Source organism: Ochotona curzoniae, unplaced genomic scaffold, assembly GCF_017591425.1.
Source record: "Ochotona curzoniae isolate NIBS_2020 unplaced genomic scaffold, NIBS_Ocur_1.0 scaffold_4937, whole genome shotgun sequence".
In the NCBI taxonomy this organism is placed as follows: domain Eukaryota; kingdom Metazoa; phylum Chordata; class Mammalia; order Lagomorpha; family Ochotonidae; genus Ochotona; species Ochotona curzoniae.
In genome coordinates, this window is record NW_024467126.1 from 193,790 (window position 1) to 206,703 (window position 12,914).

General features: G+C 48.4%; 3 protein-coding genes across 3 annotated transcripts; all 3 read right to left on the reverse strand.

Annotated features, from left to right (window-relative positions):
* Nucleotides 1-506: 506 nt before the first annotated feature.
* Nucleotides 507-4,169, reverse strand: LOC121150099 (phospholipase A and acyltransferase 2-like). Its single transcript, XM_040970780.1, has 3 exons — nucleotides 4,113-4,169; nucleotides 3,868-3,976; nucleotides 507-820 (listed from the first exon to the last, which is right to left on the reverse strand). Exons 1-3 carry the CDS (start codon nucleotides 4,167-4,169, stop codon nucleotides 507-509), a joined length of 480 nt encoding a protein of 159 aa, XP_040826714.1.
* A 572-nt stretch (nucleotides 4,170-4,741) lies between these two features.
* On the reverse strand, nucleotides 4,742-8,405 carry LOC121150100 (phospholipase A and acyltransferase 2-like). The gene is made up of 3 exons (XM_040970781.1): nucleotides 8,349-8,405; nucleotides 8,104-8,212; nucleotides 4,742-5,055 (listed from the first exon to the last, which is right to left on the reverse strand). The coding sequence occupies exons 1-3, from the start codon at nucleotides 8,403-8,405 to the stop codon at nucleotides 4,742-4,744; spliced, it is 480 nt and encodes a 159-aa protein (XP_040826715.1).
* Nucleotides 8,406-8,977: 572 nt separating this feature from the next.
* Nucleotides 8,978-12,641, reverse strand: LOC121150101 (phospholipase A and acyltransferase 2-like). The gene is made up of 3 exons (XM_040970782.1): nucleotides 12,585-12,641; nucleotides 12,340-12,448; nucleotides 8,978-9,291 (listed from the first exon to the last, which is right to left on the reverse strand). Exons 1-3 carry the CDS (start codon nucleotides 12,639-12,641, stop codon nucleotides 8,978-8,980), a joined length of 480 nt encoding a protein of 159 aa, XP_040826716.1.
* Between the last annotated feature and the right edge of the window lie 273 nt (nucleotides 12,642-12,914).

The following is a 12,914-nucleotide window of genomic DNA, read 5'->3' on the forward strand; positions in this document are numbered from 1 at the left end:
GAGATGAATACTGTATAAACTGCACAGAGACATTTGTCATTGGATTAGTAAGCTGAATGTACAACCCTAGGATGTGAAGAAGGCACATGAGGGAAGCATACATACTATGTGTAATTGACAAAAATTCCAACCTCTGCTGATTCTTCAAAATCAGAAATTTAAAAAAAAAAATCCCATGCATTTGACAAACAAATGAGGAGTACCCCGGATTTTCAAGTGACTTTAGAGCAAGAGTTAGTAAGGTATACCCCGGGACAGGATCCAGCCCGCTGTGCCCATCTCTGAAATAAATGCAGAGACACGGCCTGTCATGGGAACATGGCCTTGCCAAATCGGCCACTCCCTTCCGTGGCCATCACCTCCATCTCCATCTGCACTGGTCTGGGTCATCCACTTGTGTGTCACTCTTTACACCAGAATGTGACAGCTCCAAGGATGAGAAGTCCTTCTCTGCTGTCTTGTCCTGTTGCCCCCTTAGCCCAGCCACATCAGGTGACCAGTATCTGTCATGAGCACCTGACCTGGGTCAGATGAGCAGGGACCTGGAACACCTGGTCGCTGCGGGAGACCCCATAGCGTAGCTCGTTCACAAAGTGTTCGCAGTTTTTGAAGATCAGTGAGTAAGGCACCTCCTTTCCCACTTTCTCCATGGCCAGCTGGACAATCGTGTTGGGAGGCCGTGGCTTGTACTTGTCATCGTGCTTGTTATTGACCCGGTACCTGTGCTTCCCAGCCACCTCAGACAGCAGTTCCTTCTTCACCATGGCTGTTTTAGCAAAGGCACACTTGAGACCTGAAACACCAGCTCCTGCAAATTGACATGTTAAAACATTGTGTCAGCCAAGAGTAGGGTCACTGGGGCTGAGAGCAGGTTCCAGCTCAGGCAGCCTCAGTATCCTTGGCCACATCCCCAAGGACCTGTCTGTCCATCTTGCATGGGCTGAAATTCAGGAACAGGTCAAACCCAAGCCTGGATGGCTTTTTGGGAAGTCACCAGGGTCCCAGGTCTCTAGTTTCTTTATGGGACCATATGGGTCCATATGTCCCTAGTAGAATCAGGGTTTGAGCTAGTAGACAGCCAGGTCCCCATCACCAGCCTAGAAAAAGTCACTGGGCTCCCCAACCAGGACCAGCACTGTGGGAGAACCTGCAGGTGAAGGAACATTTGCAGTAGTGTGAAAGAGGATTCCTGAGCATGACCGAGGCTCACCCTCAGAATCTTGGCTCACTCACCATGAACCCTAAACCCAGCCCTGTCCCACTCATGCCCCAACCAGGCCCTAGACCCTGTTCTATGACATGTAAATGGAAGGTACCAAGGCAGCTGAGAGCTGTGACCTTAATTCCCCAATTTTCTGATTCATCTTTCCCCAGAGGTCCCCACCTCCTCAGTTTCAACCAGGCTACTGCTAAGCTGAGCTGAAACAATGGTTATCAACCAAGCCTGAAGCTACCAGCAGGGAGCACATGGACCCTGGGCCACAACCTAAGCAGGTCTGCTGAGAGCTGGGCCCTCCCTGGGTGCTAGGGTCCATCAGCCCTTCCTCCGCAGGCCTGTGGGACATGAACCAGTACATGAGGGCACTTTTGTTCTTGACTCTCTGTGTCACTGCCCCTCAAATACAGGATTAATTTGTGTTGGAATCTGTGGTACATCCTGCTTGTTACCGACATAGCTGATACTCCAGCCTTCATATGTAGGTTTTTCTAATAAATGCTGTAAATTCAAGAGCCTCATGGCTAATATGATGGCTCATCCTCTGCCTAAAAGCACCAGCATCCCATATGGGAACCAGTTCTTGTCCCAGCTGTTATACTTCCCATCCAGCTCCCTGCTTGTGGCCTGAGAAGGCAACAGAGGACAGCCCAAAGACTTGAGACCCTGCACCCATGTGGGAGACCCAGGGGAGGCTCCTAACTCCTGGTTTCAGACTGGTTCTGTTCTGCTCTAATTTTTGTGGTCATTTTGGAAATGAACCAGTGAATGGAATATCTTTTTCTCTGTCTCACCTTTCTCTGTAAATCTGACTCTGGTTAAAATAAATAAATTTTTTTAAAAAGAAATAAAACTACATTTGGATATATATTTCTGAAAATTAACCAAATGGGAGGCCCCATTTGAAAATGCCCTTAAACCACACTCCCACAGTCACATAAATTAATCTTAATTTTTACCCAAAAATGCTGGTTTTGTGCATGAACTAACCTACTCTCACATGAACAAGACCATCCATAGCTTGTGGGCAATCAGGTACAAAGACGCTCGACCAGCACTCCCCATCGTAGGGGACTGTATGTCTGTGGTCCCAAAACAAGCAGGCAACATACGTGCAGAGTCTTCACAAAGTTCATGGGAGACCCAGCACAGTAGCATAGTGGCTAAAGTTCTCACCATGCATGTGCCGGGATCCCATATGGGAGCCAGTTCATGTACTGGCTACTGCATTTCTCATCCAGGTTCTCATTTAAGGCCTGAGAAAGCAGTCGAGGATGGCCTGAAGCCTTGGGACCCTGCACCCATGTGGAGACCCAGAAGAAGCTCCTGGCTCCTGGCTTCGGATCAGCACAGCTGTGGCTGTTGCATCCACTTGGGGTGAACCAGCAGACAGAAGATCTTTCCATCTCCCTTTCTCTGTGTAAATCTGACATTCCAATAAAGTTAAATAAGTCTTAGAGGAAAAAGTTTGTGGGAAACAAATCATGAAAAAAGTGCATGGATTTCATTTTTTTTTTAAAAAAAAAAAAAAGGTAGGTTTCCCTGAGCCTTTCAAAGACTCTTTATGCTTCCTCCTTCATGCTATGCCTGCTCCAACCCAAGCTTCTTGCCAAATTTGGCTTGAAGTCTCCCAGTCCTGAATTCTTCTTTCAATCTACAATAAACCTCTCAAAGCTACATACACTTGTGTACACACACCTGCCGTGTAGCAGCCCAGGACATACAGGGGTGATCTATTTCATCTGGGTCCCTACTGTTTCAGTAGGTGAGTGGCTTCCAGGGTCTACCACTCTCCTTGAAGCCATGATGCTCCATCCTTGCACCTGCACCTGCTCCTGGCTCCTGGGAGGAAGGGAAGTTTATCCTGGCTCCACAGAGAGTGCAGCCACGTGCTCCAAGTCAGTCAGTGAGCAGAGCAGCCAGGATCCCCCTGCGTTATGCTTCCATCACACAGCACAGCCAGCCAGGGTGGACTGTTTGAAGGAAATGACTGCTGTTGGCTGTGGCTTACTCCTCCTGAACAACCAACACGTAGGCTATTAGTCACATGATGGGATGTTGAGCAGGTAGAGAAGGATTGCTCAGAGTTGAACACCCCTGCATAAGAAAATAAAAATCGGGCCCGGCGCGATGGTGCAAGTGGTTAAGGTCCTCGCCTTGCACGCCCGGGATCCCATATGGGCGTCTGTTCTGGTCCCGATGGCCCTGCTTCCCATCCTGCTCCCTGCCTGTTTCCCGGGCAAGCAGTCGAGGACGGCCCAAAGCTTTGGGACCCTGCAGCTGCGTGGGAGACCTGGAAGAGGCTCCTGGCTTCGGACCGGCAAAGCATGGGCCGTTGTGCTCACTTGGGGAGTAAATCATCGGACGGAGGATCTTCCTCTCTGTATATCCGCCTTTCCAATAAAAAAAAATTTTTTAATAAATAAATAAATCTTAAAAAAATAGAAAAGAAAAATCAAGAGCCATCTCTCCACCAACTGACTGATAACAACAGGCAGCCTCTGACACACCCAGCAGGGAAAGGGCGATTAATTCATCTGAGTCTTCCTGAGTGCCAACTCCACCAGTCAAGAAGCAACAGGCATGTGTCCATGCCTCTGTTTACCCTCCCGATCTCAGTTAGTGTAATTGGAAGGAGAATGCTCACTTACCTGAAGGAACCACATGAACCACATAGCCATGTCCCACGCACACGGCCCAGTGTTGAAAGCCAAGGAAAAAAATCTCAATCAGATCTCCATCTTTTGGTGTTTCTGAAACCTACAATTGAGAAGGCACAGACAGGTAGGAGTAAAGCTTTGAAAAGCACATTTTAGAAACTGATCTGCAAGGATTTCTGACCCAGTCTGCAGCCTGACTCTGCTCATTGCTCCAGGGACAATGCAGCACTCCTCACACCGGGAACAACCCCCTCAACTTGCTGCCAGCTGATGGCTGTGAAGGTGTACCACATGGTACCTGGAGATAATGAGGCACTCATCTGGCATTCTCCCTTTCATCACCACTGCCTATTAAGCAGGAGATGAATACTGTATAAACTGCACAGAGACATTTGTCATTGGATTAGTAAGCTGAATGTACAACCCTAGGATGTGAAGAAGGCACATGAGGGAAGCATACATACTATGTGTAATTGACAAAAATTCCAACCTCTGCTGATTCTTCAAAATCAGAAATTTAAAAAAAAAAATCCCATGCATTTGACAAACAAATGAGGAGTACCCCGGATTTTCAAGTGACTTTAGAGCAAGAGTTAGTAAGGTATACCCCGGGACAGGATCCAGCCCGCTGTGCCCATCTCTGAAATAAATGCAGAGACACGGCCTGTCATGGGAACATGGCCTTGCCAAATCGGCCACTCCCTTCCGTGGCCATCACCTCCATCTCCATCTGCACTGGTCTGGGTCATCCACTTGTGTGTCACTCTTTACACCAGAATGTGACAGCTCCAAGGATGAGAAGTCCTTCTCTGCTGTCTTGTCCTGTTGCCCCCTTAGCCCAGCCACATCAGGTGACCAGTATCTGTCATGAGCACCTGACCTGGGTCAGATGAGCAGGGACCTGGAACACCTGGTCGCTGCGGGAGACCCCATAGCGTAGCTCGTTCACAAAGTGTTCGCAGTTTTTGAAGATCAGTGAGTAAGGCACCTCCTTTCCCACTTTCTCCATGGCCAGCTGGACAATCGTGTTGGGAGGCCGTGGCTTGTACTTGTCATCGTGCTTGTTATTGACCCGGTACCTGTGCTTCCCAGCCACCTCAGACAGCAGTTCCTTCTTCACCATGGCTGTTTTAGCAAAGGCACACTTGAGACCTGAAACACCAGCTCCTGCAAATTGACATGTTAAAACATTGTGTCAGCCAAGAGTAGGGTCACTGGGGCTGAGAGCAGGTTCCAGCTCAGGCAGCCTCAGTATCCTTGGCCACATCCCCAAGGACCTGTCTGTCCATCTTGCATGGGCTGAAATTCAGGAACAGGTCAAACCCAAGCCTGGATGGCTTTTTGGGAAGTCACCAGGGTCCCAGGTCTCTAGTTTCTTTATGGGACCATATGGGTCCATATGTCCCTAGTAGAATCAGGGTTTGAGCTAGTAGACAGCCAGGTCCCCATCACCAGCCTAGAAAAAGTCACTGGGCTCCCCAACCAGGACCAGCACTGTGGGAGAACCTGCAGGTGAAGGAACATTTGCAGTAGTGTGAAAGAGGATTCCTGAGCATGACCGAGGCTCACCCTCAGAATCTTGGCTCACTCACCATGAACCCTAAACCCAGCCCTGTCCCACTCATGCCCCAACCAGGCCCTAGACCCTGTTCTATGACATGTAAATGGAAGGTACCAAGGCAGCTGAGAGCTGTGACCTTAATTCCCCAATTTTCTGATTCATCTTTCCCCAGAGGTCCCCACCTCCTCAGTTTCAACCAGGCTACTGCTAAGCTGAGCTGAAACAATGGTTATCAACCAAGCCTGAAGCTACCAGCAGGGAGCACATGGACCCTGGGCCACAACCTAAGCAGGTCTGCTGAGAGCTGGGCCCTCCCTGGGTGCTAGGGTCCATCAGCCCTTCCTCCGCAGGCCTGTGGGACATGAACCAGTACATGAGGGCACTTTTGTTCTTGACTCTCTGTGTCACTGCCCCTCAAATACAGGATTAATTTGTGTTGGAATCTGTGGTACATCCTGCTTGTTACCGACATAGCTGATACTCCAGCCTTCATATGTAGGTTTTTCTAATAAATGCTGTAAATTCAAGAGCCTCATGGCTAATATGATGGCTCATCCTCTGCCTAAAAGCACCAGCATCCCATATGGGAACCAGTTCTTGTCCCAGCTGTTATACTTCCCATCCAGCTCCCTGCTTGTGGCCTGAGAAGGCAACAGAGGACAGCCCAAAGACTTGAGACCCTGCACCCATGTGGGAGACCCAGGGGAGGCTCCTAACTCCTGGTTTCAGACTGGTTCTGTTCTGCTCTAATTTTTGTGGTCATTTTGGAAATGAACCAGTGAATGGAATATCTTTTTCTCTGTCTCACCTTTCTCTGTAAATCTGACTCTGGTTAAAATAAATAAATTTTTTTAAAAAGAAATAAAACTACATTTGGATATATATTTCTGAAAATTAACCAAATGGGAGGCCCCATTTGAAAATGCCCTTAAACCACACTCCCACAGTCACATAAATTAATCTTAATTTTTACCCAAAAATGCTGGTTTTGTGCATGAACTAACCTACTCTCACATGAACAAGACCATCCATAGCTTGTGGGCAATCAGGTACAAAGACGCTCGACCAGCACTCCCCATCGTAGGGGACTGTATGTCTGTGGTCCCAAAACAAGCAGGCAACATACGTGCAGAGTCTTCACAAAGTTCATGGGAGACCCAGCACAGTAGCATAGTGGCTAAAGTTCTCACCATGCATGTGCCGGGATCCCATATGGGAGCCAGTTCATGTACTGGCTACTGCATTTCTCATCCAGGTTCTCATTTAAGGCCTGAGAAAGCAGTCGAGGATGGCCTGAAGCCTTGGGACCCTGCACCCATGTGGAGACCCAGAAGAAGCTCCTGGCTCCTGGCTTCGGATCAGCACAGCTGTGGCTGTTGCATCCACTTGGGGTGAACCAGCAGACAGAAGATCTTTCCATCTCCCTTTCTCTGTGTAAATCTGACATTCCAATAAAGTTAAATAAGTCTTAGAGGAAAAAGTTTGTGGGAAACAAATCATGAAAAAAGTGCATGGATTTCATTTTTTTTTTAAAAAAAAAAAAAAAGGTAGGTTTCCCTGAGCCTTTCAAAGACTCTTTATGCTTCCTCCTTCATGCTATGCCTGCTCCAACCCAAGCTTCTTGCCAAATTTGGCTTGAAGTCTCCCAGTCCTGAATTCTTCTTTCAATCTACAATAAACCTCTCAAAGCTACATACACTTGTGTACACACACCTGCCGTGTAGCAGCCCAGGACATACAGGGGTGATCTATTTCATCTGGGTCCCTACTGTTTCAGTAGGTGAGTGGCTTCCAGGGTCTACCACTCTCCTTGAAGCCATGATGCTCCATCCTTGCACCTGCACCTGCTCCTGGCTCCTGGGAGGAAGGGAAGTTTATCCTGGCTCCACAGAGAGTGCAGCCACGTGCTCCAAGTCAGTCAGTGAGCAGAGCAGCCAGGATCCCCCTGCGTTATGCTTCCATCACACAGCACAGCCAGCCAGGGTGGACTGTTTGAAGGAAATGACTGCTGTTGGCTGTGGCTTACTCCTCCTGAACAACCAACACGTAGGCTATTAGTCACATGATGGGATGTTGAGCAGGTAGAGAAGGATTGCTCAGAGTTGAACACCCCTGCATAAGAAAATAAAAATCGGGCCCGGCGCGATGGTGCAAGTGGTTAAGGTCCTCGCCTTGCACGCCCGGGATCCCATATGGGCGTCTGTTCTGGTCCCGATGGCCCTGCTTCCCATCCTGCTCCCTGCCTGTTTCCCGGGCAAGCAGTCGAGGACGGCCCAAAGCTTTGGGACCCTGCAGCTGCGTGGGAGACCTGGAAGAGGCTCCTGGCTTCGGACCGGCAAAGCATGGGCCGTTGTGCTCACTTGGGGAGTAAATCATCGGACGGAGGATCTTCCTCTCTGTATATCCGCCTTTCCAATAAAAAAAAATTTTTTAATAAATAAATAAATCTTAAAAAAATAGAAAAGAAAAATCAAGAGCCATCTCTCCACCAACTGACTGATAACAACAGGCAGCCTCTGACACACCCAGCAGGGAAAGGGCGATTAATTCATCTGAGTCTTCCTGAGTGCCAACTCCACCAGTCAAGAAGCAACAGGCATGTGTCCATGCCTCTGTTTACCCTCCCGATCTCAGTTAGTGTAATTGGAAGGAGAATGCTCACTTACCTGAAGGAACCACATGAACCACATAGCCATGTCCCACGCACACGGCCCAGTGTTGAAAGCCAAGGAAAAAAATCTCAATCAGATCTCCATCTTTTGGTGTTTCTGAAACCTACAATTGAGAAGGCACAGACAGGTAGGAGTAAAGCTTTGAAAAGCACATTTTAGAAACTGATCTGCAAGGATTTCTGACCCAGTCTGCAGCCTGACTCTGCTCATTGCTCCAGGGACAATGCAGCACTCCTCACACCGGGAACAACCCCCTCAACTTGCTGCCAGCTGATGGCTGTGAAGGTGTACCACATGGTACCTGGAGATAATGAGGCACTCATCTGGCATTCTCCCTTTCATCACCACTGCCTATTAAGCAGGAGATGAATACTGTATAAACTGCACAGAGACATTTGTCATTGGATTAGTAAGCTGAATGTACAACCCTAGGATGTGAAGAAGGCACATGAGGGAAGCATACATACTATGTGTAATTGACAAAAATTCCAACCTCTGCTGATTCTTCAAAATCAGAAATTTAAAAAAAAAAATCCCATGCATTTGACAAACAAATGAGGAGTACCCCGGATTTTCAAGTGACTTTAGAGCAAGAGTTAGTAAGGTATACCCCGGGACAGGATCCAGCCCGCTGTGCCCATCTCTGAAATAAATGCAGAGACACGGCCTGTCATGGGAACATGGCCTTGCCAAATCGGCCACTCCCTTCCGTGGCCATCACCTCCATCTCCATCTGCACTGGTCTGGGTCATCCACTTGTGTGTCACTCTTTACACCAGAATGTGACAGCTCCAAGGATGAGAAGTCCTTCTCTGCTGTCTTGTCCTGTTGCCCCCTTAGCCCAGCCACATCAGGTGACCAGTATCTGTCATGAGCACCTGACCTGGGTCAGATGAGCAGGGACCTGGAACACCTGGTCGCTGCGGGAGACCCCATAGCGTAGCTCGTTCACAAAGTGTTCGCAGTTTTTGAAGATCAGTGAGTAAGGCACCTCCTTTCCCACTTTCTCCATGGCCAGCTGGACAATCGTGTTGGGAGGCCGTGGCTTGTACTTGTCATCGTGCTTGTTATTGACCCGGTACCTGTGCTTCCCAGCCACCTCAGACAGCAGTTCCTTCTTCACCATGGCTGTTTTAGCAAAGGCACACTTGAGACCTGAAACACCAGCTCCTGCAAATTGACATGTTAAAACATTGTGTCAGCCAAGAGTAGGGTCACTGGGGCTGAGAGCAGGTTCCAGCTCAGGCAGCCTCAGTATCCTTGGCCACATCCCCAAGGACCTGTCTGTCCATCTTGCATGGGCTGAAATTCAGGAACAGGTCAAACCCAAGCCTGGATGGCTTTTTGGGAAGTCACCAGGGTCCCAGGTCTCTAGTTTCTTTATGGGACCATATGGGTCCATATGTCCCTAGTAGAATCAGGGTTTGAGCTAGTAGACAGCCAGGTCCCCATCACCAGCCTAGAAAAAGTCACTGGGCTCCCCAACCAGGACCAGCACTGTGGGAGAACCTGCAGGTGAAGGAACATTTGCAGTAGTGTGAAAGAGGATTCCTGAGCATGACCGAGGCTCACCCTCAGAATCTTGGCTCACTCACCATGAACCCTAAACCCAGCCCTGTCCCACTCATGCCCCAACCAGGCCCTAGACCCTGTTCTATGACATGTAAATGGAAGGTACCAAGGCAGCTGAGAGCTGTGACCTTAATTCCCCAATTTTCTGATTCATCTTTCCCCAGAGGTCCCCACCTCCTCAGTTTCAACCAGGCTACTGCTAAGCTGAGCTGAAACAATGGTTATCAACCAAGCCTGAAGCTACCAGCAGGGAGCACATGGACCCTGGGCCACAACCTAAGCAGGTCTGCTGAGAGCTGGGCCCTCCCTGGGTGCTAGGGTCCATCAGCCCTTCCTCCGCAGGCCTGTGGGACATGAACCAGTACATGAGGGCACTTTTGTTCTTGACTCTCTGTGTCACTGCCCCTCAAATACAGGATTAATTTGTGTTGGAATCTGTGGTACATCCTGCTTGTTACCGACATAGCTGATACTCCAGCCTTCATATGTAGGTTTTTCTAATAAATGCTGTAAATTCAAGAGCCTCATGGCTAATATGATGGCTCATCCTCTGCCTAAAAGCACCAGCATCCCATATGGGAACCAGTTCTTGTCCCAGCTGTTATACTTCCCATCCAGCTCCCTGCTTGTGGCCTGAGAAGGCAACAGAGGACAGCCCAAAGACTTGAGACCCTGCACCCATGTGGGAGACCCAGGGGAGGCTCCTAACTCCTGGTTTCAGACTGGTTCTGTTCTGCTCTAATTTTTGTGGTCATTTTGGAAATGAACCAGTGAATGGAATATCTTTTTCTCTGTCTCACCTTTCTCTGTAAATCTGACTCTGGTTAAAATAAATAAATTTTTTTAAAAAGAAATAAAACTACATTTGGATATATATTTCTGAAAATTAACCAAATGGGAGGCCCCATTTGAAAATGCCCTTAAACCACACTCCCACAGTCACATAAATTAATCTTAATTTTTACCCAAAAATGCTGGTTTTGTGCATGAACTAACCTACTCTCACATGAACAAGACCATCCATAGCTTGTGGGCAATCAGGTACAAAGACGCTCGACCAGCACTCCCCATCGTAGGGGACTGTATGTCTGTGGTCCCAAAACAAGCAGGCAACATACGTGCAGAGTCTTCACAAAGTTCATGGGAGACCCAGCACAGTAGCATAGTGGCTAAAGTTCTCACCATGCATGTGCCGGGATCCCATATGGGAGCCAGTTCATGTACTGGCTACTGCATTTCTCATCCAGGTTCTCATTTAAGGCCTGAGAAAGCAGTCGAGGATGGCCTGAAGCCTTGGGACCCTGCACCCATGTGGAGACCCAGAAGAAGCTCCTGGCTCCTGGCTTCGGATCAGCACAGCTGTGGCTGTTGCATCCACTTGGGGTGAACCAGCAGACAGAAGATCTTTCCATCTCCCTTTCTCTGTGTAAATCTGACATTCCAATAAAGTTAAATAAGTCTTAGAGGAAAAAGTTTGTGGGAAACAAATCATGAAAAAAGTGCATGGATTTCATTTTTTTTTTAAAAAAAAAAAAAAAGGTAGGTTTCCCTGAGCCTTTCAAAGACTCTTTATGCTTCCTCCTTCATGCTATGCCTGCTCCAACCCAAGCTTCTTGCCAAATTTGGCTTGAAGTCTCCCAGTCCTGAATTCTTCTTTCAATCTACAATAAACCTCTCAAAGCTACATACACTTGTGTACACACACCTGCCGTGTAGCAGCCCAGGACATACAGGGGTGATCTATTTCATCTGGGTCCCTACTGTTTCAGTAGGTGAGTGGCTTCCAGGGTCTACCACTCTCCTTGAAGCCATGATGCTCCATCCTTGCACCTGCACCTGCTCCTGGCTCCTGGGAGGAAGGGAAGTTTATCCTGGCTCCACAGAGAGTGCAGCCACGTGCTCCAAGTCAGTCAGTGAGCAGAGCAGCCAGGATCCCCCTGCGTTATGCTTCCATCACACAGCACAGCCAGCCAGGGTGGACTGTTTGAAGGAAATGACTGCTGTTGGCTGTGGCTTACTCCTCCTGAACAACCAACACGTAGGCTATTAGTCACATGATGGGATGTTGAGCAGGTAGAGAAGGATTGCTCAGAGTTGAACACCCCTGCATAAGAAAATAAAAATCGGGCCCGGCGCGATGGTGCAAGTGGTTAAGGTCCTCGCCTTGCACGCCCGGGATCCCATATGGGCGTCTGTTCTGGTCCCGATGGCCCTGCTTCCCATCCTGCTCCCTGCCTGTTTCCCGGGCAAGCAGTCGAGGACGGCCCAAAGCTTTGGGACCCTGCAGCTGCGTGGGAGACCTGGAAGAGGCTCCTGGCTTCGGACCGGCAAAGCATGGGCCGTTGTGCTCACTTGGGGAGTAAATCATCGGACGGAGGATCTTCCTCTCTGTATATCCGCCTTTCCAATAAAAAAAAATTTTTTAATAAATAAATAAATCTTAAAAAAATAGAAAAGAAAAATCAAGAGCCATCTCTCCACCAACTGACTGATAACAACAGGCAGCCTCTGACACACCCAGCAGGGAAAGGGCGATTAATTCATCTGAGTCTTCCTGAGTGCCAACTCCACCAGTCAAGAAGCAACAGGCATGTGTCCATGCCTCTGTTTACCCTCCCGATCTCAGTTAGTGTAATTGGAAGGAGAATGCTCACTTACCTGAAGGAACCACATGAACCACATAGCCATGTCCCACGCACACGGCCCAGTGTTGAAAGCCAAGGAAAAAAATCTCAATCAGATCTCCATCTTTTGGTGTTTCTGAAACCTACAATTGAGAAGGCACAGACAGGTAGGAGTAAAGCTTTGAAAAGCACATTTTAGAAACTGATCTGCAAGGATTTCTGACCCAGTCTGCAGCCTGACTCTGCTCATTGCTCCAGGGACAATGCAGCACTCCTCACACCGGGAACAACCCCCTCAACTTGCTGCCAGCTGATGGCTGTGAAGGTGTACCACATGGTACCTGGAGATAATGAGGCACTCATCTGGCATTCTCCCTTTCATCACCACTGCCTATTAAGCAGGAGATGAATACTGTATAAACTGCACAGAGACATTTGTCATTGGATTAGTAAGCTGAATGTACAACCCTAGGATGTGAAGAAGGCACATGAGGGAAGCATACATACTATGTGTAATTGACAAAAATTCCAACCTCTGCTGATTCTTCAAAATCAGAAATTTAAAAAAAAAAATCCCATGCATTTGACAAACAAATGAGGAGTACCCCG